This window comes from Pongo pygmaeus, chromosome 3 (genome assembly GCF_028885625.2).
Source record: "Pongo pygmaeus isolate AG05252 chromosome 3, NHGRI_mPonPyg2-v2.0_pri, whole genome shotgun sequence".
Lineage (NCBI taxonomy): Eukaryota > Metazoa > Chordata > Mammalia > Primates > Hominidae > Pongo > Pongo pygmaeus.
This window is the reverse complement of record NC_072376.2, coordinates 198,661,902-198,684,606: the sequence shown is the minus strand read 5'-3', so window position 1 is coordinate 198,684,606 and position 22,705 is coordinate 198,661,902. Positions and strand designations below refer to the sequence as shown.

At 42.1% G+C, this 22,705-nt stretch overlaps 1 protein-coding gene across 6 annotated transcripts in view; it reads right to left on the bottom strand.

Annotated features, from left to right (window-relative positions):
• SNX25 (sorting nexin 25) overlaps positions 1–22,705 on the bottom strand; it is a 152,500-nt gene that overhangs the window by 54,848 nt on the left and 74,947 nt on the right. For all 6 annotated transcript variants that reach the window (XM_054484160.2, XM_054484162.2, XM_054484166.2 and 3 more), the window contains exons 6-7: positions 22,587–22,657; positions 1,781–1,962 (exon numbers count right to left, since the gene is read on the bottom strand). In XM_054484160.2, coding sequence (XP_054340135.1) covers positions 1,781–1,962; positions 22,587–22,657 — 253 coding nt within the window. The remainder of the gene's footprint in view (positions 1–1,780; positions 1,963–22,586; positions 22,658–22,705) is intronic.

Here is a 22,705-nt window from a genome sequence, read left to right as displayed (position 1 = left end):
AATGTTGGCCTCTTTGTAGCTAAAGGATACATTACAGAGAGGAGTCTGGCATCTGCTTTGAGGTCCCGTTCCTTCCACAGCACAGCTAAGCTCCTGAATGGGTCACGTGGCTGCTTCCTTCTATCTTAGTATGCTCCAGGTCTTGGAAGACAAGTTTGGTCCTTCAGAGTTAGGACAGGTACTGAGGTAGGGCTAAAACACTTTCCTAAGCTCCGTGATTTGGTTGGTATTGACAGACAGTCTGAAGTTTTACAGTACAAAAACAGTCAGAGAGATGTTATGGTTCAGTGAGAAAGCACTCACATTTGCAAACCAACCAGATCTGGGTTTTTATCTAGTTCTGCCTTTTCCTAGCTATGTAGTTTTAGGCAAGATACTTAAACCCACCATTTCATCACCTGAAAAATGAAGATATCAAGTAGAAATTTCAAAATATTGTGGCAAGAGTTAAGTAAAATAATTTAGAAGATGCCTCCTACTTCATAGGTGGTTATTTCTATTCAATTGATAATGGGAAACTTGATTGGACTCTTGTAAATATGAATATGCTCTTCTGGGTCCTCTGGGGAGGAGGAAGGGAAGATGGAAAAATACACACACACGCACACACACATGCACACACCCGATGCCTATCTATCATACCTATTGTGGGGAAAAGAAAGAAAGATCAGACTGTTACTGTGTCTATGTAGAAAGAAGTAGACATTAGAGACTCCATTTTGTTCTGTACTAAGAAATATTCTTCTGCCTTGAGATGCTGTTAATCTGTAACCCTACCCCCAACCCTGTGCTCGCAGAGACATGTGCTGTGTTGACTCAAGGTTTAATGGATTTAGGGCTATGCAGGATGTGCTTTGTTAAACAAATGCTTGAAGGCAGCATGCTTGTTAAAAGTCATCACCACTCCCTACTCTCAAGTACCCAGGGACACAAAACACTGCGGAAGGCCACAGGGACCTCTGCCTAGGAAAGCCAGGTATTGTCCAAGGTTTCTCCCCATGTGACAGTCTGAAATATGGCATCGTGGGAAGGGAAAGACCTGACCGTACCCCGTCCCCCAGCGTCCCCCATCCCCCAGCCCGACACCTGTAAAGGGTCTGCGCTGAGGAGGATTAGTAAAAGAGGAAGGCCTCTTTGCAGTTGAGATAAGAGGAAGGCATCTGTCTCCTGCTTGTCCCTGGGTATTCTATCTAGTGAGATAGGAGAAAACCGCCTTAGGGCTGGAGGTGAGACATGCTGACGGCAATACTGCTCTTTAATGCACCGAGATGTATGTTTATGTACGTGCACATCAAAGCACAGCACCTTTTTCTTTACCTTGTTTATGACACAGAGACATTTGTTCACATGTTTTCCTGCTGACCCTCTCCCCATTATTACCCTATTGTCCTGCCACATCCTCCTCTCCGAGATGGTAGAGATAATGATCAATAAATACTGAGGGAACTCAGACTGTTGCCAGAGCGCCGGTCCCCTGGGCCCACTTTTCTTTCTCTATACTTTGTCTCTGTGTCTCTTTCTTTTCTCAGTCTCTCGTCCCACTCAACGAGAAACACCCACAGGTGTGGAGGGGCAGGCCACCCCTTCACCTATTACCACCCACACAAGTCAAGGACACCAAGGAATATAGCTCCTTGACTCATAAAGCAAATATGTGAGTGTGTAGTTATGGCACACATGTTTAAGTTCAAAACTAAAAAGTTGAAAGTCTTTATATGTAGTTCTATCAGCATGTATAATAAACTTGGTAGGGTCAAAACAAGAAACTATAAAGTTCTACCTTCTGGCTTTGAGGCCCTTCCCCCTCATCCAGGGCCCCATCCTCTTGCTGGTCATAGGCAGGGCCTCCCAGGATTCGGATTCTCTTCTCACACTGCTTCTTTGCCACAGTCAGTTGGTTGATGTACCTCTTCATGTTCCTGGCCCTCAGGAGATCAGCTTTCATTGCCGCAGTTTCTTTACCTTGAATAGGAGTGAGGAACAGTACCTGGTCAGAGGACAAGGCATGAAAGGACACAGCAATTCAGAACCAGATCGGTGTCTGCTGTGGGCATTCTGAACCAAGTGGATACTAAACAAAATAACAGAACAGAATCCACGATAAATACATATACATACTTCCAAATACAAATGCCAGTCATTTCTAAATATAATTTCTAAATATACCACTGACAAATCCTATCCAAAGGTAGAACATTTTTTTAAAAAAACCTCTGTACAAATGCACTCACAAATCTGTGTGTGTATTCTTTAACATCTTTATATGAATGTGTACATACAAATACTCATTCATAAGCACGTACTGGGTGCTAGTTATGTGTCAAGACACCAGCTAGGCTTTTGAGATTGAAGACCAATTGTTGGCCCTCATGGACTTGTAAGAGTCTAGCAAGTAAGAAATCCAAAGAGAGGAATCCAAGCACCTGTAACATGGGCTATAAAGAAAATATGCAGATACCACTGAACTGTTTAACAGAAGATTCTAACTCAGGCTTCTTTGAGGAAATTATTTTAAACAAACGTGAATAATGAGTAGAGTATGGCAGACAGAAAGAATAGCAAGTGTGAAAGTGAGAAACAGGCAGGAAAGAGAACAGAGCTTTCGAGGAACTGAAAGAAGGCAGTTAGAGCAGGTGCAAAAGGAGCCAGAAGATCCAAAATAACTCTGATACCGGCAGGAACCATGAGGTGCACAGCCTTTCAGGCCAGAGAAAAGGACTTTGATCTCTAGCCCAAGAGTACTGAGAAGCTTTAATGGATTTTAAGCAGGAGTGTGCCATAAATGTATTTGTATCTTTAATGATTACATAGGAAGCAGGATAAAAGATAGGTTGGAAGAAGTAAGGCTGCTAGGAGGAGGACCAGCTAGAAGACCATTGCAGTACAACTGAGGAGGGAGATAATGATGGCCTACACCAGGGTTACGGCAGGCTAGTAGAGAGGACAAGAGGATGTCCGGACCCAGTGACTGGCTGGGCAGGGTAAAGGGCAGGTTGCCGAGGAATTAAAAGGTATCAAATATGGCTCCTAGGTTTCCAACATGAGAAGCCAGAGGGATGTTGGGGCCAATTACTAAGCTAGAAACACTGGAGAAAAAGCAGGTTTGTGGAAGATGCTAACTCAACTCTGGACAATATGGCAGGTGATATTTTCCAAAAACGGCTGCAATGTCTTCCATCTCACATGCTCTTTTCACAATGTCCCTCTGACAATCTGCCTCTGCAAAGTAGAATATATGTTTCCTTTTCTTGAATCTGGTTGGGGTTATGAATATGACGGAAGTGATGCTATGACTTGCAAGGCTAGCTCATAAAAGACCAAGGGCTTGGAGCTGTGGGTCACTATGTAAGTGGCTCACCTGTCCCGAGGCTTCCATGCTGTTAGGAAGCCTAAACCATCAGTCCTTGGAGAGATCTATATGGAGAGGAACCGAGGCTCCCCAAACCACAGCTCTGGCTGAGATCTCAAGCTCATATTCAGCACCAATGAGGCACCATGTGAGTACACCATCCTGAAAGTAAACTGTCCTACCCCAGTCAAGCCACTCCAGCTGACGTCACGTGACACAGAGAAGAGTCATTACTTCCAAACCCTGCCCAGATTGCAGCTTCATGAGCAAAATAAATGGCTGTTGTTAAAGACACTATGTTTTAGGATAGTTTGTTACACAGTAAAAGACAACCAAACAGGCAAAATGAGTCTGCAGGCTTCTGAGCTACCTAAGTGGAGAGAGATGGTCTAGAGTTCAGAAACATTCAGCTCTGGGATAGTAAATGACATCATGGGAGTGTGTGAGACAACCCGGGAGGAAACACATAATCCTAGACACAATTGAGATAAACCTTACCCTCAAGAGTAAGGAGGAAGAGAAGCTGACAGGGGGATCGTAAATACATCCTCATAAAAGGAGGTGCTTATCTATGTATACACTGCTATATCCCCAGCACCTACAACAGTGCCTGACAGCAAAGGAGACACTCATTAAACAGGAGATGAATGGATCAATGAACTCTCAAATGCTACATTTTGCTAGTATGTATCAGGTATTGTGTTCTTTCTAGAATTTGGGGCTGAGGAGGAAAGAAAGAGGGTGAGCATCCTCAACTCCTACCCTTCAAGGACTCCTATCTGGCTTCTAACCGTCCCTCCACCAAATCTGCTGTTGCCAAGATCACTAGGGACCCCCAGGTCAAATCCAGTGGAGAGTTTTCAGAAGAGTCTGCAATCAGAGTTAGGTTAGAATCCTGGCTCTGTTACTTACAAGTTATGCCACGTCAAGCAAATATTTTTTAAAATTTAAAACCAGTAACAATGTTTTCTTAAGTTGACATAACCTTTAAAGCAAAAAAACTCATAAAAATTAATTTTTAAAAATGACTAAACATTGAGTATTACAACTTGTGGAGAATGGGCTGGCTGTGTATATACACCTGAAGGCAAGGGTTGGGGTGAGGGAAGGCATGTTTTTGTTTTAAGTGAGAGAGAATTGAACTGGTTTTAATGCTGATGAGAAGAAATCAGTTAAAAGTAAAGAGAGGTGTGGGCCAGGCGTGGTGGCTCTCACCTGTAATGGCCAGCACTTTGGGAGGCTGAGGCAGCAGGGTCACTTGAGGGCAGGTGCTTGAGACCAGCCTGGGCAATATAACAAAACCCCATCTCTACAAAAAGTTTTTTAAAAACTTAGCTAGGTGTGGCAGTGCATGCCTGTAGTTCCAGATACTCAGGAGGCTGAGGAGGGAGGTTCACTTGAGTCCAGGAATTTGAGGCTGCAGTGAGTGATGATCCTGTACTCCAGCTTGAGCAGCAGAGCAAAATAAATAAATAAATAAAAGTTGAGAAAGGCGACAGACAAGCAATGGAATCCAGAAGACGGGTGAAGAGATCAGAGATCAGCTTTGGAGAAAGGCCACCTCCTCCACTGTAGTAACATGGAAGGCAGAGCAGGTAGACATTGGATATGAGGAAGTTTGCAGACATGGCTGGATGCCAGAGCAGTTCCCTTCATATGGATTCACTTTTGTCCAAGTAGAGGGCAAAGTCGTCTGTGTGGAGTGAGGGGGTAAAAGACTGAGTGATCAGAGGCCTGAGGTAAAGGGGCAAGTGTGGAATCTCTCATGCAAAGCAGAGTTCAGCAGGACTGCCAGGAATGCTCAGGGCCCAGAGGACCGCTAGAGAAACTGAATACTCCTCCCTAGGCATGGTGACTACATATCTGGGCAGGTGAGAGCACACTCTCTGGAGGTGAGTCAGCACATACCTCGCTTAGATTTGAAACTACCAATGATAAAAGAGCATTTGTGTTTTGTCTCTTGGTTCCCATAAGTGCACTCTAAGTAATGGTTTGCACATCCTCCCAGCTGGAGACCTCCATCCGGTTCCCTAGGATGGTCATTACCCATCTCAAGTCCCACTTAGTCAAATGTAAACATAGTACTCAGGGAGGCTGCACAATTTGGTGAAAAAACTTAGACACAGCACCATAATACATTTTTATCAGAAGCAGCTTTTCCGGTACTTAACACAAAGGGCCACAGGCAGGCCTCAGGCCAACACATGGCCTTGTTCAAGATGATCTGTCAGGTATTATCAGACATATTTTCATTTACTTCAATAATGGTTTCTGAACTTGTGTTATACTTGGCCAACAGACAGGACCTGCCTAAAGAACTCACTAATTTAGCATTTATCTCAACAGGAAAAAAATAGTATTTCAGAGACTCCTTTGTAGGAGGATGAAGGTAAATGTAGTTTGCCCCAAAATTAGTCTATTGCAAACTAAGATGTTTTGTGGGTGTACCTAAGGAAATGCATGCTTGGAAGACCTAATTTTTCAAGAAAACTTTTACTTTTTAAATATATATCCTTAAACTTCATAGTTTGTGTATAACGTTTAAGTTAATCTAAAAATTCTGGGACTCAAGTTGCCTCTTATTTATAAAACAAACCTAGACCTCAATTTTAACTTGTTAAAACATGTTGATAAAGAGAGAGAGATACAGGAGAAAACTGACACCCATTTACCAACCATTACATTCTTTTTACCCAAAGAGAGCTTAAAACGCCTTTCTAAAAGGACAAAACCTAGAAGAAAATTCCAAAGAGAAGTAAGAAAGAGAATAACCCTTCCCTAAAACCCAGCTGCAAGGCTGGGAAGAATGTTTTGGTGCTCCGCTTAAATGTGGCTTGCTCACGTGAATGCGTTCTGTTTGCTAATGGGCCATACAATGCCATTGTCTGATCACAAAGCTTGTTGCTAACAAATGCAACAGCAGCTTGTTGCTTAGACGGTTCTGTTTATTTTTGCCTCAGAAAGCGAATGCCACATTCAGAGCTAAATGACTAACGTGGAGCTCATGCATCCCATGTTGCTGGCATGCAAAAATCCATGTAAATCCAGTGACGCAGATGAATACATTTCTTTGTGGCCTTAAAACCCATTCATCCAAGAAATATTCACGTCAAGAAAAGCATAGGCGAGCGGGTGTGTGACAACACCCCGTGACCCAGCTCATGCCAGAGTTATGTGGTTGTTTCTCTATAGAGTGTTAAGTAGTAACACTGTGCATTGTTAGAAACTGGGTTAATCAAACAACATTTAATCTAGCTTTAAAAAGAAGTGGCCAGTGAAACACCAGATGGCAGTGGATCTTTAAACTGGTGCCAAGATGAACACACACATGATGTTAGGTTAGTGCAAAAGTAATCACGGGTTTCAACATTACTTTTAATGGCAAAAAAATGTGATTACTTTTGCATTAACCTATAATATTCCAAAGCAATTAGTTCAAATATTCACTGTTTTTCCTTCTAGATAGTCTAGGCTCTACTGAGATCACAGCAAAAGGAAATGGGTGAATTTGGGTTCGTTTGATGAAAAAGACATTTAGATTAGACATTAGGTAAACCCTTTTGGCTACAAAGACATTACAACAGACTTATGAATACCATCACTGAAACGCTTTTCGCTATAAATCCCCTGCCCGTGATATAATTCTTCCTTAAGCAAGTGAAGTGGCTTGCAGTAAAACAAAAACAGCAACATCTAACGACAACTGTTAGATGCTATTTCTAATGAGGCAGCAGAGAGCAAAGTAACTTAAAGTGCAAACTCATGACTCCAGAAATAGTACAACTGGATTAAAATGGCACCACTGTGGCTTTCAGGTATAAAAAAAGAAAAACACCAACAGTAGAATATTTTCCTTCCCTCATAACATGCTATCATGTTCCAGGGCATATCATAATGGCAGCATCCTCAGCAGACTCACTGAGGGATTTAATGGATAATACAGGGCAGGGTTTCTCAACCTCAGCACTACTGACATTTTGGGCAGGATAGTTCTTAGCTGTGGGGGGCTATCCTGTGTATTGCAGGATGTTTAACAGCATCCCTGGCCTCTACCACTAGATGCCAGTAGCATCCCTTCCCCCAAAGACGACAACCAAAAATGTCTCCAGACTATTGTCACATGTCCCCTGGGGAGCAAAATTGCCACCTCCTACCCTCCATCTGGCCCCACTTAGTAGTGCTGATATAGAGGTACAACCTGCTGCTCTAACAAGGAGGTTAGAGCAAACAGAGGACAAGGCCGCACCCTCCTTCCCCTTCCCTCACTCCTCAACAGGGGCTCTCTTCTCTCCTCTGCCCAGGATGCTTAGGTCTGCTCGTGAAATGCAGGCAATTGACATATGGAATAGAGACTTCCTCCCTAGAAAATGCTGGTTCTCCAATCAACTGTATGTGCGATGACAGACTGACCAGCTTTTGAATCTTTCTTGTATATTCAAATAAAAATTTTAGGCTGGATGTGGTGGCTCATACCTGTAATACCAGCACTGTGTAGGGCTGAAGTGGGAGGATGGCTTGAGGCCAGGAGTTTAAAACCAGCCTGGGCAACACAGCAAGACTCTGTCTCTATAAAAAAAAAATTTAGGCCCGGTGTGGTGGCTCACGCCTGTAATCCCAGCACTTTGGGAGGCTGAGGCAGGCAGATCACCTGAGGCTGGGAGTTGGAGACCAGTCTGATCAACATGGAGAAACCCCTTCTCTACTAAAAATACAAAATTAGCCAGGCGTGGTGGCGCATGCCTGTAATCCCAGCTACTTGAGAGGCTGAGCCAGGAGAATTGCTTGAACCCGGGAGGTGGAGGTTGAGGTGAGCCGAGATCGTGCCATTTCACTCCAGTCTAGGCGACAAGAGCAAAACTCCATCTCAAAAAAAAAAAAAGTTTAAAAATTAGCCAGGCGTGGTGGCATGCACCTGTAGTCCTAGCTACTCAGGAGGCTGAGGCAGAAGGATCACTTGAGCCCAGGAGGTTGAGGCTGCAGTGAGCCGTGATCACTAAAGCCAGGAGTTTGAGGTTACAGTGAGCTATGATCACGTCTCTATGTTCCAGCCTGGGCGACAGAGTGAGACCACGTCTCTAAAATATAAATAAGTAAACAGAAGTTTTACTAAATCCTCTTGACAGAAGGGTTCAAGAAACAGGTATATTATATTTACTTAGGGACTAGTCAAGATTCGAAGTGAGAAATGGTACTTGACCTCTTAACACAAAGCTGGCAGCAACTCTCGGTAGTTACCACTCATCACAGACTTCTTCAAAATTATCTAGAAATCACCTCAACAGTTGCTTAAGGAACTCAAAAAAATATTTGCCTTACTTTTCAACCTGAGGCTGGTATGTCCTTTTTTGAAAAGAACAAATGGGCTTCTCTTACCACACTAAACACCTGAGATTTCATAGTCTAACATGTCACTCCACTTCAGTGGAAAGTATATTTGAGGAATAGCAGAAATTGTACAGGAGTTGATGGCAGAATCACTCACTTTATGATGGAGAAGAGTACAGAGACACACGGACTTTGTGCAGCCCGGCCAGGGTGTGCCCACTGTGTGCCCACTGTGTGCCCTGCTTTGATTTCTTTTTTTTTTTTTTTTTTTTTTGAGACGGAGTCTCACTCTGTCGCCCAGGCTGGAGTGCAGTGGTGCGATCTCGGCTCACTGCAATCTCCGCCTCCCAGATTCACGCCATTCTCCTGCCTCAGCCTCCTGAGTAGCTGGGACTACAGGTGCCCACCACCACACCTGGCTAATTTTTTTGTATTTTTAGTAGAGACAGGGTTTCACTGCGTAAGCCAGGATGGTCTCGATCTCCTGACCTCGTGATCCACCCACCTCGGCCTCCCAAAGTGCTGGGATTACAGGCGTGAGCCACCGCACCCGGCACCTTCCTTTAATGTCTAGGTGCTGGAACTCCTAGCACTCCCCTTGGTTTAAGGCCCTCCAACAGGCTTGCAATATGTTTTTAAAGGAATAATATGGCAATTAAATCCACATATAAAATTACAAGCAGAACCCTGTTCCCAAATCGGCACTGTGAGCTGAGCAGATTTGAGATACACCCAGAACTCAGATCTGACCCATACAATGTTTGTTGTGAGCAGGAGCCCAGGACGAAACTCAGGGGACTTGGGCTCAAGTTCTGGATTTGTGTCGGATTTGTGTGTGACTAACAAGTTCTATTCAAACCAGGTAAGTGGTTTAACATCCCTGGACATGAACTTTATTTGTATAAAATGCAGGTGTTAGAGTCTATGAGGAGTAAAGTTCTCCTGGGAGGCAGAGGGCGAGTAGAGTTGGTTATAAACTCATGAGACTATAGTGAGCGCAACAGAAATGCCCGAGCCCATAGTCCTTCAGGCAGGGAATGAGTGGGGGCCAGGTGGTGACAGTGGGGAAGGGACAGCAGGCACTGGAGGTAGTGCTGGAGGTTCAAGGACTGGGCAGGGAGGAACCCTCGCAAGAGCCCTTGGGGCAATGGCAGGGAAACAGCCTGAGAGCTGGTCGACTCTAACAGAACACCACAGACTGCGTGGCTTCCGAACAACAGACATTCACTCCACACAGCTCTGGAGGCTGGGAGTCCACAAGCAAGGTGCTGGCAGAGTCTGCGTCTCCACACCATATCCTCACGTGGCGTAGGTGCAAGGCAGTCTCTGAGGCCTCTTTTATAAGGGCACTGAGATCGTGCCATTGCACTCCAGCCTGAGTGACAGAGCGAGGCTCCATCTCAAAAAAAAAAAATTCCTAATGGAAATTGTTATGATTCTTATCAGCAAGTAACAGTGTCTATGTGTTTGTGTATGTACACATACATAGTCAACATATTCTACAGTTCTAATTGATAAATTCTAAAACTACTTAGTTACAACACTTTAAAAACTCTAATTACACTTGGGTAAGATGTACAATTTTTTAAAATGAATAAAAAGGCGAAATCTCCTCATCTGTACCCTGAGTGTATCAGTCTCAAGTGTGTACTATTTACACACAGCAGTTTCCACAGCACTCAAATCAACCTCATGTTCTTTGCTGTAGTAAGCTGAATGAACATGACTCTTGAATCACCTTAAATATGCTTGATAACATGTCAGGATTCAGAATAGCAGGGAAGAAAGCTTTAAAGGGAGATATGCTGGGCTCATTCACATCAAACTGCAGGGGAAACCTGGTTTATGTCCCATAACTACTGGAATTCCTACACTTGGCCAGCTTATTTTAATAGACCATTTCTCAACTACTCTAGCGGTTCTGTCTAGTTCTAAATAAAAAGCTACGTAGTTGGGTACTAAAAAGCAAATATGAATATATCAGTGGCTCTGTATCATCTGCAGCAGTGGTTATCAGTGTGATTCCTGGACAGGCAGCACAAGCATCATCAGGGAACCAGTCAGTAATGCAAACTCTGGGGCGCGCTCGAGATCTACGGAATCAGAAGCTTTTGGTAGGGGTTGGGGGTGAGCAATCTGCGTTTTAACAAGCTCTCCAGTGAGGCTGACGCGCACCATAGCTTGAGAACCACTGCTCTACAGCATTACGTCCAGACTTTCTAGGATAACTCCCAGGCCCTTTAGGCCTTGTCTATTAATCGCATCTCTCCACTGCATACCAAGCACGAGCACATGATCTCATCCGACCTATCTACATGCACAAGGCTGCTTCACGACTCTCTTTCTCTATGCACGTGTGCTGCCATCAACCCATATACCCTGACAAGCCCAGAGGGAATGAATGAGAGCCTCTCGCCTTTATGACTCAACTCAGTGTTACTCTGAAAAAGAAGCCTTTCTTGACCTCTGCTCCAGGTAGGGCTGACCACTCCACACATCTGTGCCACTGCTAAATCCTGAACACGCAATTCTCATTGCATTTATCAAGTTGCATTGTCGTTTTGCATGTGTGTTGACCATGATCTTAGGGCATTGCTGTACCTAATACACAATGGCACTCAAAAAAGGTTGAGTAACTGAAAACCCACTTCTGGTGGATAAGATATCCTCCAGATTACATTCTCTACTGCCATGAGGGGTCCTAACAGAACTCAAGAGCTCTTGTTTATCCAGCATCCAGGGAGGGAGGGCTGTGAACAATGAAGAGACGTTAGATATAGACTATAATGAATAAGGAGGAGTTATCTAGACAGAGTGATATCGAGAGTAGGGTAGCACTTCAAGAAGAAGAAACAGAATGTGCAAAGAATACAAGGCACAAGGAATCAGGGTGAGTCCAGGAAATAGAAAAGTTAATGTGGCTGGAATGCAGAGAGACAGGGTGGAAGGGCAGAAGATGAAGCGGAAAATACAGCCCGTGACCAGAGGAAGCAAGACCTTGTAGATCACATCAAGAGTCTTCATTATAAGAAAAATGGGAAGACAATGATGAGTTTTAAATACAAAGGTGACATAAGCTATGTATTTTTTTAAAAAAAATCACTATGACTTCAGTATGAAAAATATATTATTTTTTCATAGACAGAAAGAAATGTATGCTAGGAGGCCAATTAAGAAGTTACTATAGGTCAGGTGTGGTGGCTCATGCCTATAATCCGAACACTTTGGGAGGCCGAGGCGGGTGAGTCACCTGAGGTTAGGAGTTTGAGACCAGCCTGGCCAACATGGCAAAACCTCGGCTCTACTAAAAATACAAAAATTAGCCAGGTGTGGTGGTGCATGTCTGTAATCCCAGCTAGTCAGGAGGCTGAGGCAGGAGAATCGCTTGAACCCAGGAGGCAGAGGTTGCAGTGAGCCAAGATTGCGCCATTGCACTCCAGTCTGGGTGACAGAGTGAGACTCTGTCTCAAAAAAAAAAAAAAAAAAAAAGAAGTTACTGTAATAGTTAAGAGAGCGACTGGTGGTAAAGGATAGTGGTGCACACTGGCCGGGCACGGTGGCTCATGCCTGTAATCCTAGCACTTTGGGAGGCCGAGGCGGGTGGATCACTAGGTCAGGAGATCGAGACTATCCTGGCTAACATGGTAAAACCCCGTCTCTACTAAAAATACAAAAAATTAGCCGGGCGTGGTGGCGGGCGCCTCTAGTCCCAGCTACTCAGGAGGCTGAGGCAGGAGAATGGCGTGAACCCGGGAGGCGGAGCTTGCAGTGAGCCAAGATTACGCCACTGCACTCCAGCCTGGGCGACAGACAGCCTGCACTCAGTCTCAGAAAAAAAAAAAAAAGGATACTGGTGCACAGACAGGGAACAGAGTTAAGCGACATGTAGGTGGTCCATCTGCATAATAACGGACTGGATAAAGTATACAAGGGAGAAGGAATCAACAAGGTTGACTCAGGTTTGTGACTTGTATGAATAGACGGTGTTATGGACTGAATGTGTTCCTCTAAAATTCATCTGATGAAATGTTAACTTCCAATAAGACAGTATTAGGAGGTAGGGACTTTGAAACATTTAGATGAGACGATGAAGGTAGAAGCCCTATGACGGAATTAGAGGCCTTATTCAAAGAGAAAGAGACTAGAATTCTCCTTCTCCCTGCTCCACCCTACCATGTGAGGATATAGCAAGGACGCCATCTGCAAACCAGCAAGAGGGCCCTCATCAGACACCAAATCTGCCACTACCTTGATCTTGGACCTCCCAGACTCTAGACTGTGAGAAATCAACGTTGTTTAAGCCACCCAGTCTGTGGCATTCTGTGACAGCAGCCTGAATTGACTAAGACAGATGATGATGCCATTCACTGAGGCAAGAAATTGCAGAAGATGCCCACCTATGTGAGACTTTATGTGGACATTTTCATTTGGAGCCACTTTTGAGATATCCAAACAAAACTGTTGAGATGGCAGAGATTAAGTAGCAAGGTACAGGATCTCTGCAGAGAGAAATTTGGAGTCTTCAGCATACAGATAAGGGAAAGGATTAGAGTAGGGCAGTACTACCCAACATAACCTCTGTAATGATGGAAATATTCATAATGCATTATCCAATACGGTAGCCACATGTGGTTACTGAGTACTTGAAATGTGGCTGATGTAACTGGGGAATTAAATTTGTACTTACTTTTAATTCATTTAAATTTAAATAGTAACATGTAGCCAATGGCAATTATATTAGGCAGCACAGGTATAAAATAATTAGGTATAAAAGAGTTAGGAACAAACCCTGAAGAACTCCAACATTTAAAAGCTGAATAGAGTAAAGAAAATAAGCAGAAAAACCAACAAAAAACTAGAATAAGACAGGGAGCGTTAGCCCAGGCAAGTGGAGTTTCAAGAAGACTGATTAGTCAACAATATCAAATGCTGCAGAAAGGTCAAAGAAGATGAACACTGAAAAAAGTTCATTGAAATTAGCCAGTTAGACTCACTAAGCTCCCCAAATTCTATGACCAACATGCAGCTGATGTAATCAGTGGGTAAATTTTAGGCCTCAGTCAAAACATGTGGCCAGGTTTGAATGATAAAACAAGGGCAGGGAAAAGAAAATTTTGTAAGCAAACTAAAACTTCAGAGACTAATTGTTTCAAACTGTTTAGTACTTGTTAAGTTTTCTGTAAAAAGCTTTCCCTCTAATTATACCTAATGTAATTTTGTTGCCCATAGGACAAAGACCTGACTTAGCTGGTCTCAAAAAAAAAATTTCTTTTTAGTTCTATGATTTCATTTATTTTCCCCAGAATTAATTGTATTAAAATTAAACTAGCTGAGACACCAAACATTTTTAAAATCATACTTAATTTAAAAGACCAAAATTCCAAAAGAAAAAGGCCATCAAGAAAAAAATCGAATAAAAATTTCCACCTTGTTAAGGAGAGTAATGTTTCTCTCTCTAAGACAAACTAATCTACTGTGAACCTAAAACGTCCAGTTTTGGGTGGATTTTCTAGAGTGTGTTGAAGCCTCAATAGCCTTATTTTGAACTGTCCTAAATATACAAAGTAAAGAGCTCTACAGGTTGTCTTATGTCATCCTGAAAAAAGGCAGTACAGTTAGCTGCTGCTGTGGTTTGAATGTTTGTGTCTCCTCCAAAATTCATGTTGAAACTTACTCCCCACAGTATTATCAGGTGGGGCCTGTAGGAGACAATGAGGCCAGGATGAAATGAAATTGGTGCCTTATAGAAGGGCTGGAGAGAACTAGCTAGGCCCTTATGTCCTTCTATCATGCGAGGACATAGCAAGCATTTGTCCCCTCCAGGGGAGGTAATAAGAAGGTGCCATTCTGGAAGTGGACAGCAGCCCTCACCAGCCACTGAATGCCACAGGTTTGATCCTGGATTCCCAAAGTCCAGATAAGTAAGAAATAAATTTCTCTTCTTTATAGTAAATACCCAGTTTGTGGTATTTTGTTATAGCAGCAGGAATGGAGTGAGACAGTGGTTAACCCCTTAAGGTTTCAGAGGGTAAACAATCAGGTAACTTCTCCCAATCTGTTATATGGCATTTTTTCTTTAAACCCTCAAAGTATTTTCACAATTGCATATCATCTCTTACATCACAACATCAATTATGATTCAAAAACACTTGCCAGGCCAGATGTGGTGGCTCAGATTAATTACAGCATTTTAAGAGGCCAAGGAGGGCGGATCGATTGAGCCCAGGAATTTGAGACCAGCCTGAGCAACGTGGTGAAACCCCATCTCTACAAAAAATACAAAATCTAGCTGGACGCAGTGGTGTGCACCTGTCATCCCAGCTACTCGGGAAGCTGAGGTGGGAGGATCACTTGAACCCGGGAGGTCAAGACTGCAGTGAGCCGTGACTGCACCACTGCACTTCAGTGTGGGTGACAAAGCCAGACCCTGTCTCAAAAAAAAAAAAAAAAAAAAAAGACTCCCCAGAAACATCTTTATATGGAACAAAACTATATTTATATTGTGTGTATTAATATATACTACATTCACAAATAAAGTTCCCATCTCTAGGTTGAATAACTAAACATTCCTAGGATCGTCCATCTGCTCATTCTTCTTTTAAACTTCTTCAGTTTCCCACTTATAAAAAAGAATGCAGCAATAAGGAGAAAGAACATTGGAAACAAAATTACTTACAACTTACTTTTCTCTGGTTCTTTGTCTGATTTTCACTAGATCGCACTACCTCCAAAATGCAAAGATCTCCGAAAACCACTCAACAATTATATTTTGGGGAGATTTTTTAATGCTAAAAATTTGGCTTTCTTTAATGACTTTTATGGGAGGGGGGAAACACATTCTTATTGAAATAAATTAAAGGGAAAGTCGATCTGAGAAACAATGACATAGGTATTTTTAATGCAGCTATCTAGAACCATTCTATAAATTAGCCTTTTATTTGCCAGCCATACATCAAAACTCGAAAGACCACAGAAACACAAGAACGACTTCCTGTAACATCCAATAAGTTACTACATACTGAGTTAAAAGAAAAAGCAAGGACAACGAGGAATGCTAAATTTGTTATTTTTTCTTAAAAAAAAAAGTATCCGCACTTAAATTATAACTTCATTATTTAAAATTGAAAGCACCTACATATGAACTTTAATGGGCAGACAGCAGATGGTATAATGAGTTAGCAGAAGTCACTTCAGATTGTTAATACATTATTTTGCTCTAATAATGCGGCAGCATCAACTTTACTGATATTTGATTTGGAAATAGCAGAAATAGAAGACTATTAACTACTGTCTCTATAATGGTAACTTCCAAATAGTTCTCCTCAGGGTTATTCTCTCTCCACAACATGAATCCCAGCTTAGAAACGCCAAACAAGGAGTTTCCTATACCCCTCTTGCCCCAAATCCAGGATGTCCAAGACCAAACCCCTACGTAACCCCTGAATCCTTCAGTATCTTCATTGAGAACCCTTTATGATTATCTAAAGATGAAAACAATTGAGTCCTAGAGAAATAAAATGACTCATGCAGATTCCATCAGGAAGCTAGCAGCACAAGAGAAGTTCTTGAACCAAGGCCCCCAGGTTCCTATGCCAGGGCTTTTTCTTTTATACCCTAAACTTGATCTCACCAACCTGCAGCAACGGGACACAACAGTAGACTAGAAGGGATGACCTCGCTGAGCAAAGTGTTTTGAGCTGCATTTATGCGTGCTTGATACTTACTCCTTTTGATCAAGGTGATTGACACTAACTGACAGCTGTTCCCTCCTCTGTAAAGTCAGCAGATCGCACCAGCACTACCATTCTCTTGGATCCTTTGTTCCATCTTCCGCGAGTCGCTAAGCAGGCTGTTGTCCTTCACGATCTTCCTTATCAATCCCTTCCTTTTCACTAGCATTATCCAGGTCCTAGATTGCAATACCTTATTCCTACCTGGTGCATCGGCCTCCTAGTTGGAATACTCCAAAGATATTTTTTAAAGTTTTCATCATTTATCTATTTTTTCATTTTCTGTTTATAAACGATCGTGTTTTACATTGTTTCTCTAACTCTGTTAGTGCTGCAATCCTTCATGGCACTATTTTGAAACGTTTTCATTACTACAAAATTATGAATATGAATATGCCTGAATCATAACCAGACCATAACAATAACGTAAATAAAAACAGAAAAAATTATTTAAAAATCACCTTTTGTCAAAAATTTTCTGTAAAATTTTAAACATCTAATAAATGACACAAAAATACTGAATACCTTTTTACAATTATTCAATAAAAAATATAATGTAAATATTACATCAAAACATCTTAGCAACATACACTGGAAAGTGACCTGCTTTCTGTCTATAGGTTTGCCTATTCTGGACATTTCATATAAATGAAATCATGCAATATGTGCCCTATTGCATCTGGCTTCTTTCACTTAGCATAAGGTTTCCTTTTTATTGTTGAATAATACTCTATTGTCTGGATATACCACATTTTGTTTACCCATTGTTGATGGTGATTTGGTTGTTTCCAATTTTTGCCTATTATAAATTATGCTACTATAAACATTCAAGTTTTTTGCGGAGATACAAATTCATTTCCCTTAGGTGTACACCTAGGAGTAGAAATGCTAGGTCACATGGTAATTCTATGTTTAAAATTTCAAGGAACTGCCAAATTGTCTTCTATTTTCCATTTCCAACAGCAATGTATAAGGTTTCCAATTTCTCCACATCCTCACCAACAGTTCTTATCTCTTTCATTTTAGCCACCCTAGAAGGCATGAAGTGACGTCTTGTGTTAGTTTCAACTGGGTTATTGCTCTTTTGATTATTGAGTTATAAGAGTTCTTTATATGTTATGGATACAATCTTTTTATCAGACACAAGATTTGCAAGTATTTTTCCTCCACTCTACAGTATTTAGCTTTTTGTGAGTTGTCTTTTCATTTTCTTGATAATGTCCCTTGACAAACATAAGTTTCATTTATTTCTTATTTTTGAGATGGGGTCTGGCTGTGTCACCCAGGCTGGAGTGCAGTGGTATGATCACAGCTCATTGCAGCCTTGACCTCCTGGGCTCAAGAAATCCTCCCAGCTCAGCCTCCCAAGCAGCTGGGACTACAGGTGTGCACCACCACACCTGGATAATTTTAAAAAATTTTTTTGTAGAGACAAGGTCTTGCTATGTTGCCCAGGCTGGCCTCAAAACTCCTGTCCATGGCCGGGTGCAGTGGCTCACGCCTGTAATCCCAGCACTTTGGGAGGCTGAGGCAGGCAGATCACCTGAGGTCAGGAGTTCAAGACCAGCCTGGCCAACATGGTGAAACCCCACCTCTACTAAAAATACAAAAAAAATTAGCCGGGTATGGTGGTGGGTGCCTGTAATCCAAGCTACTTGGGAGGCTGAGGCAGGAGAATCGCTTGAACCTGGGAGGTGGAAGTTGCAGTGAGGCGAGATTGTGTCATTGCCCTCCAGCCTGGGTGACAAGAGCAAAACTCTGTCTGAAACAAACTCCTGTCCTCAAGTAATCCTCCCTCCTCGGTCCTGGCAAAGTGCTGGGATTATAGGAAGAGTCACTACACTCAGCCAAGTTTTTCACTTTTAATGAAGTCCAATTTACTTTTTTCCCCTCGTCACTGCTTCCCTTCATTCTTACTAGACCCGCAGCATTTGCCAGAGCACTGATTCCATGGAACCTGTCTTTTTCTGGACATGAAGGCATGTGGTGGCTGGAATTACCTATACAGTTCCAGCTAGTCTACTTTTTACCAAAGCGTTTTTTTCTAACTTTGAACCCTATTATAGTCTTAAAAGAGACTAATGTAGCAAAAGCTAAATACTGATACCAGAATTAACCTAAAAGGAGAAAAGGCAGAAAATCTTAATGTGGTCAGAAAGCTTGCTGAAAAGAGATATTTCTAGCATTTTCACACACAAAAAAGGGAACTAAATGCTATACTTGAACTTACCCAGTTATAACGCAGTGGGTTGAATTGTGTTCCCAAAAAGATATGTTGAAGTCCTAACCCCCCCATACCTACTAAAGTGATCTTATTCGGAAATGGGGTCTTTGTCGATGTGATCAAGTTAAGATAAAGTCATGCTTAATCAGGGTGAGCCCCAATCCAATATGATTAGTGCCCCTGTTGAGAAAACAGAGATGCAAAACAGAGAAGAATATCACGTGACAACTGAGGCAGGGACTGGAGTGACATATCTCCAGGCCAGGGAACACCAAGGATTGCCAGCAACATGGAAAGCTAAGACACAGACGTGGAAGAGGCTCCCCTAGCGCGTTCAGAAGCAGCGTGGCCCTGCCAAAGCCTTGATTTTAGACTTCCTGCCTCCAAAACTGTGAGAAAATACATTTTTGTTGTTTGTGCCAGACAGTTTGTGGTACTTTGCTATGGCAGCTCTAGGAATTGAGACTGAAGAACCTTTTAAATATTGTATGATTCTACTTATATGAGGTACATAGACTTGTCAAACTCAGAGAGACAAAAAGTAGAATGGTGGTTGCCATGGGCTGAGGGAAGTGGGGAAGGTGGAGTTATTGTTTAATGGGTACGAAATTTCAGTTTGGGAAGATGAAAAGTTCTGGAGATGGGTGGTAATGATGGCTACAGAACAGTATGAATATAATTAATGCCACAGAACTGTACACTTAAAAATGGTAAATTTTGTTACGTATATTTCACCACAATTAACCCTCTTCTCCCCAAAAGAAACATCTTTTTTCTAAGGAATGTGAGCTCCTTTAAATGATCAGGGCCAGAAAGGCATTTAGAATGTAACAGAGGTCATGTCACACTTCCCCATGAGCTACATAATTACTTCTTGAAGCCACTTCTATTCAGGCTCTAGACTAATGCCAAGTAGCCATAAAATGTCATACACATTACAGTTTAACTGTGTACAGCCAAGCACTAACCATTGTTACTTCTGTAAACCCATGAGAATTCCTGACAACGTTTGTAACTGCCCCCTTTCCTGATTTGTCTTTTTTCTTTAAAAACTTGAGCCTCTGTTTTGTTCTCTGCAGCACTCAAGGCAACCTGGCAGTGTGTCCCTGGCTGTAGTCCTCAACTTCTGCACTTGAATAAATTCTCTTTAAACTAGATTCTGACCTTTTTGATCATTTTAGGCAGAGAAACTAATACTTAAAATAAACCAAACACTTCAGTTATAATTAAAATTCAACCAGAATACACTGTATTAAGAGTAAATTCTTGCCAGTTACTTTGTCCTTATATATTAACATGTACACACATTCTCATGCTAAAATTTCACATTAAGCACAAAGCATGTAAGAGTTTATCTAAGCAGTTTAATTTTGCAAAAAGCAGGAAGATTAAAATCCACTGGAGCATTATACTATGCAGACATAGAGGCTGGAGGTGACAATCACTGCTAACCAGTAACCTCAGAGAAGCAATGAGACCAGTCTCCAGTGTTTTCTGTCCCAGGCAAAATGGCTCCAAGGCCCCACGAGTGCTTAGTTTGTTTGTCTTTTCCTCAGTGCTTAAACAACAGAAGGAAGCCAGGATACCCAAAAGAGTTGCAAGGACAGCTTAGATGGAAAACACAGACACTAAAGAACCAAGCGTCACTGAGAATGTCTATAACATAACTGTTATGGGCTGAATCGTGTCCTTCCCGCACTCCCAAAACAAATTCAGATGCTGAAGTCCTAACGCCAAGTACCTTAGGATGTGACCGTATTTGGAGACAGGGCCTTTGCCAAGTCAATCAAGTTAAAATGAAGTCATTAGGTGGGCCCCAATGCAGTATGACTGGCATCCTTGTAAGAATAGAAAATGTAGACATGAAGGAAAGACAGGTACAAAAGAAGGACAATGTGAAGACACAGGGAGAAGATGGCCTTCTGCAGACAGGGAGAGGCCTGGAGTAGGTCGTTCCTCGCCGCTCTCAGAAGGAACTACCTTGCTGACACCTTGGTCTTGGGCTTCCAGCCTCCAGAATTGTGAGAAAATTAATTTCTGTTGTTTAAACCACCCAGCTTGCACTTTTTAATGGTAGCCCTAGCAAACTAATGGAATAAAAAAATAAGAAAGGTATTTTGCTGACTGAACTCAAAGATGGGCACTAAAAAAGATTACAGTGGCAAAGCGGCACGCCTCTCCAGTGTTCTCTTTCAAACAACTATCCATCTGTCTGGAAGTGAAGCATCTTCTCTGCAAGAACAGTGATAAAAAGGAGAGGAACAGAGTCCACACTCTTGTAGGAATTCATCAGATCAAGTCTCCTTAGCTCAAAAGCCCATTTAAAGATGTCCTCATTCAGAGTAAAATCCCAAGTCCCTGCAGTACCAGTCGGGCCTTTGTGATCGGGTTCCCTGCCGCCTTTCTGAGCTGGTGTTTGGCTTCTCTCCCTTTCTTCAGCCCCATCCGTTTCCGCAAATCCTGCAAGTTTCTGCATCAGGATTTGGCACCTGCCCTTCTCCAGATACCCCCAGGCTTCCAGATGACTGCTCAAAGCCCACCATCTGAGTGAGGTCTTCCCCAACTCACTAACTGAATGCAGAATTAGCCTCCCCTGCAGCAGAACCAGCAGTCCCTACCAGGGCTCCCCGCATCCCAACTTTGTTTTTCTCTGAGGAACATGTGACCATCTGAAATAACATGTATTTTTTTGTTGATTGTCTCACTGCCTCCCAGCCTAGTTTAGGGAATCGAAATGCAGAGGTTTTGTTTACTACTGTGTCATTATCACTCAGTAGGTGCTCAGTAAACACTGCTGAAAGGACATATTTGCACAGGCTTCATTACAGGCTGAGCTGAGGAATCAGTGCCTCTTCATAGTCTATACCTACATTTGCTTTATACTTGCTCCTACCTTCTGTCAGGCTCAGGGAGGCAAGTCCAGGTCCAAGTCCCCAGCCCAAGTTTCCTTTGCCTCTGTGTGCTCACGAGAAACCTGAAAGCATGCTTTAATGTCTCTGGCCCAACTCTTCCCCGTTCTTTTAGCACTCTACTCCCTCTCCTTGGTGGAGACTTGAGCAGGCCTAGAGGTTTTTGTGGAATGTCTGTTCTCCAAGGTGAAAGCAGCATTTGCTGCCTCTGAGCTGCAAAGCAAGACCTGCTCTGCACTCCAGATTTTAACATATTCTCTACCTTTGTATATGCAAGGGGGAATATTCTAGCATCAGGCAAACTACAAGACAGTTGAGAGCCATCCTCACACCTTAATTATTCTTCGGTATCATGCCTGGGAAAGAATCTTACTTCACTGGAAGAGAAACAAACAGGAAGAAAAAGATAGAGCTATATATATATATACACACACATATATATACACATATGCATATATGCATATATACACATACGCATATATGTGTATATATATACCACCCCCTCTCCCCGCCCCCCAACAAAACCTACAACACAAGAATGGAAAGACAGAAAAAGCTATTAGCAATCCAACGCTTAAATAAAGGAAAAAGATTTTACAATTCCTTAAAAAAAATGCTTAAAAAAGGAAAATAAGGACAAGATTAAGTAAATTATGAAACCTCAACCTATTGGAGTCATTTAAATGACCATCAAGATTATGTTTCAAGATAGAAATATTAAATTTCAATATGTGAAAAAAATTATGTAATCATGTTTAGTTTAAAAACAGAACAGAAACATTATATACTGAATGATTTTAACCTTCTAAAAATTATGACTGCAGCTGAATAAAGTTTATACGGGAATACAGAAATACAGACAAAAGTTGTTGTTAGGATGAAATTATATTTACTTCTCTAATACTGTAATAGTATTGTTTTAATAAATTGAAATATTTAAATGTAAGCCAGAAAAGCTCCTATTTGCCAAAGATCTGACAGGTGGGAGAAGCCCGGGGACCAAGCTGACCTTTCAGATGTGGAACTGAAGAAAACAAACCAGCTCTTACCTTTGTGCCTCTTCAGTTGGGGAAAGCTGCTAATTGTAGTCGCCTGGATTATTTCCACTACAATTTGATACCTGATTTTTAAAAAGAGAAAAGAAAAAGACTTAAGAGGAAGAAAATAC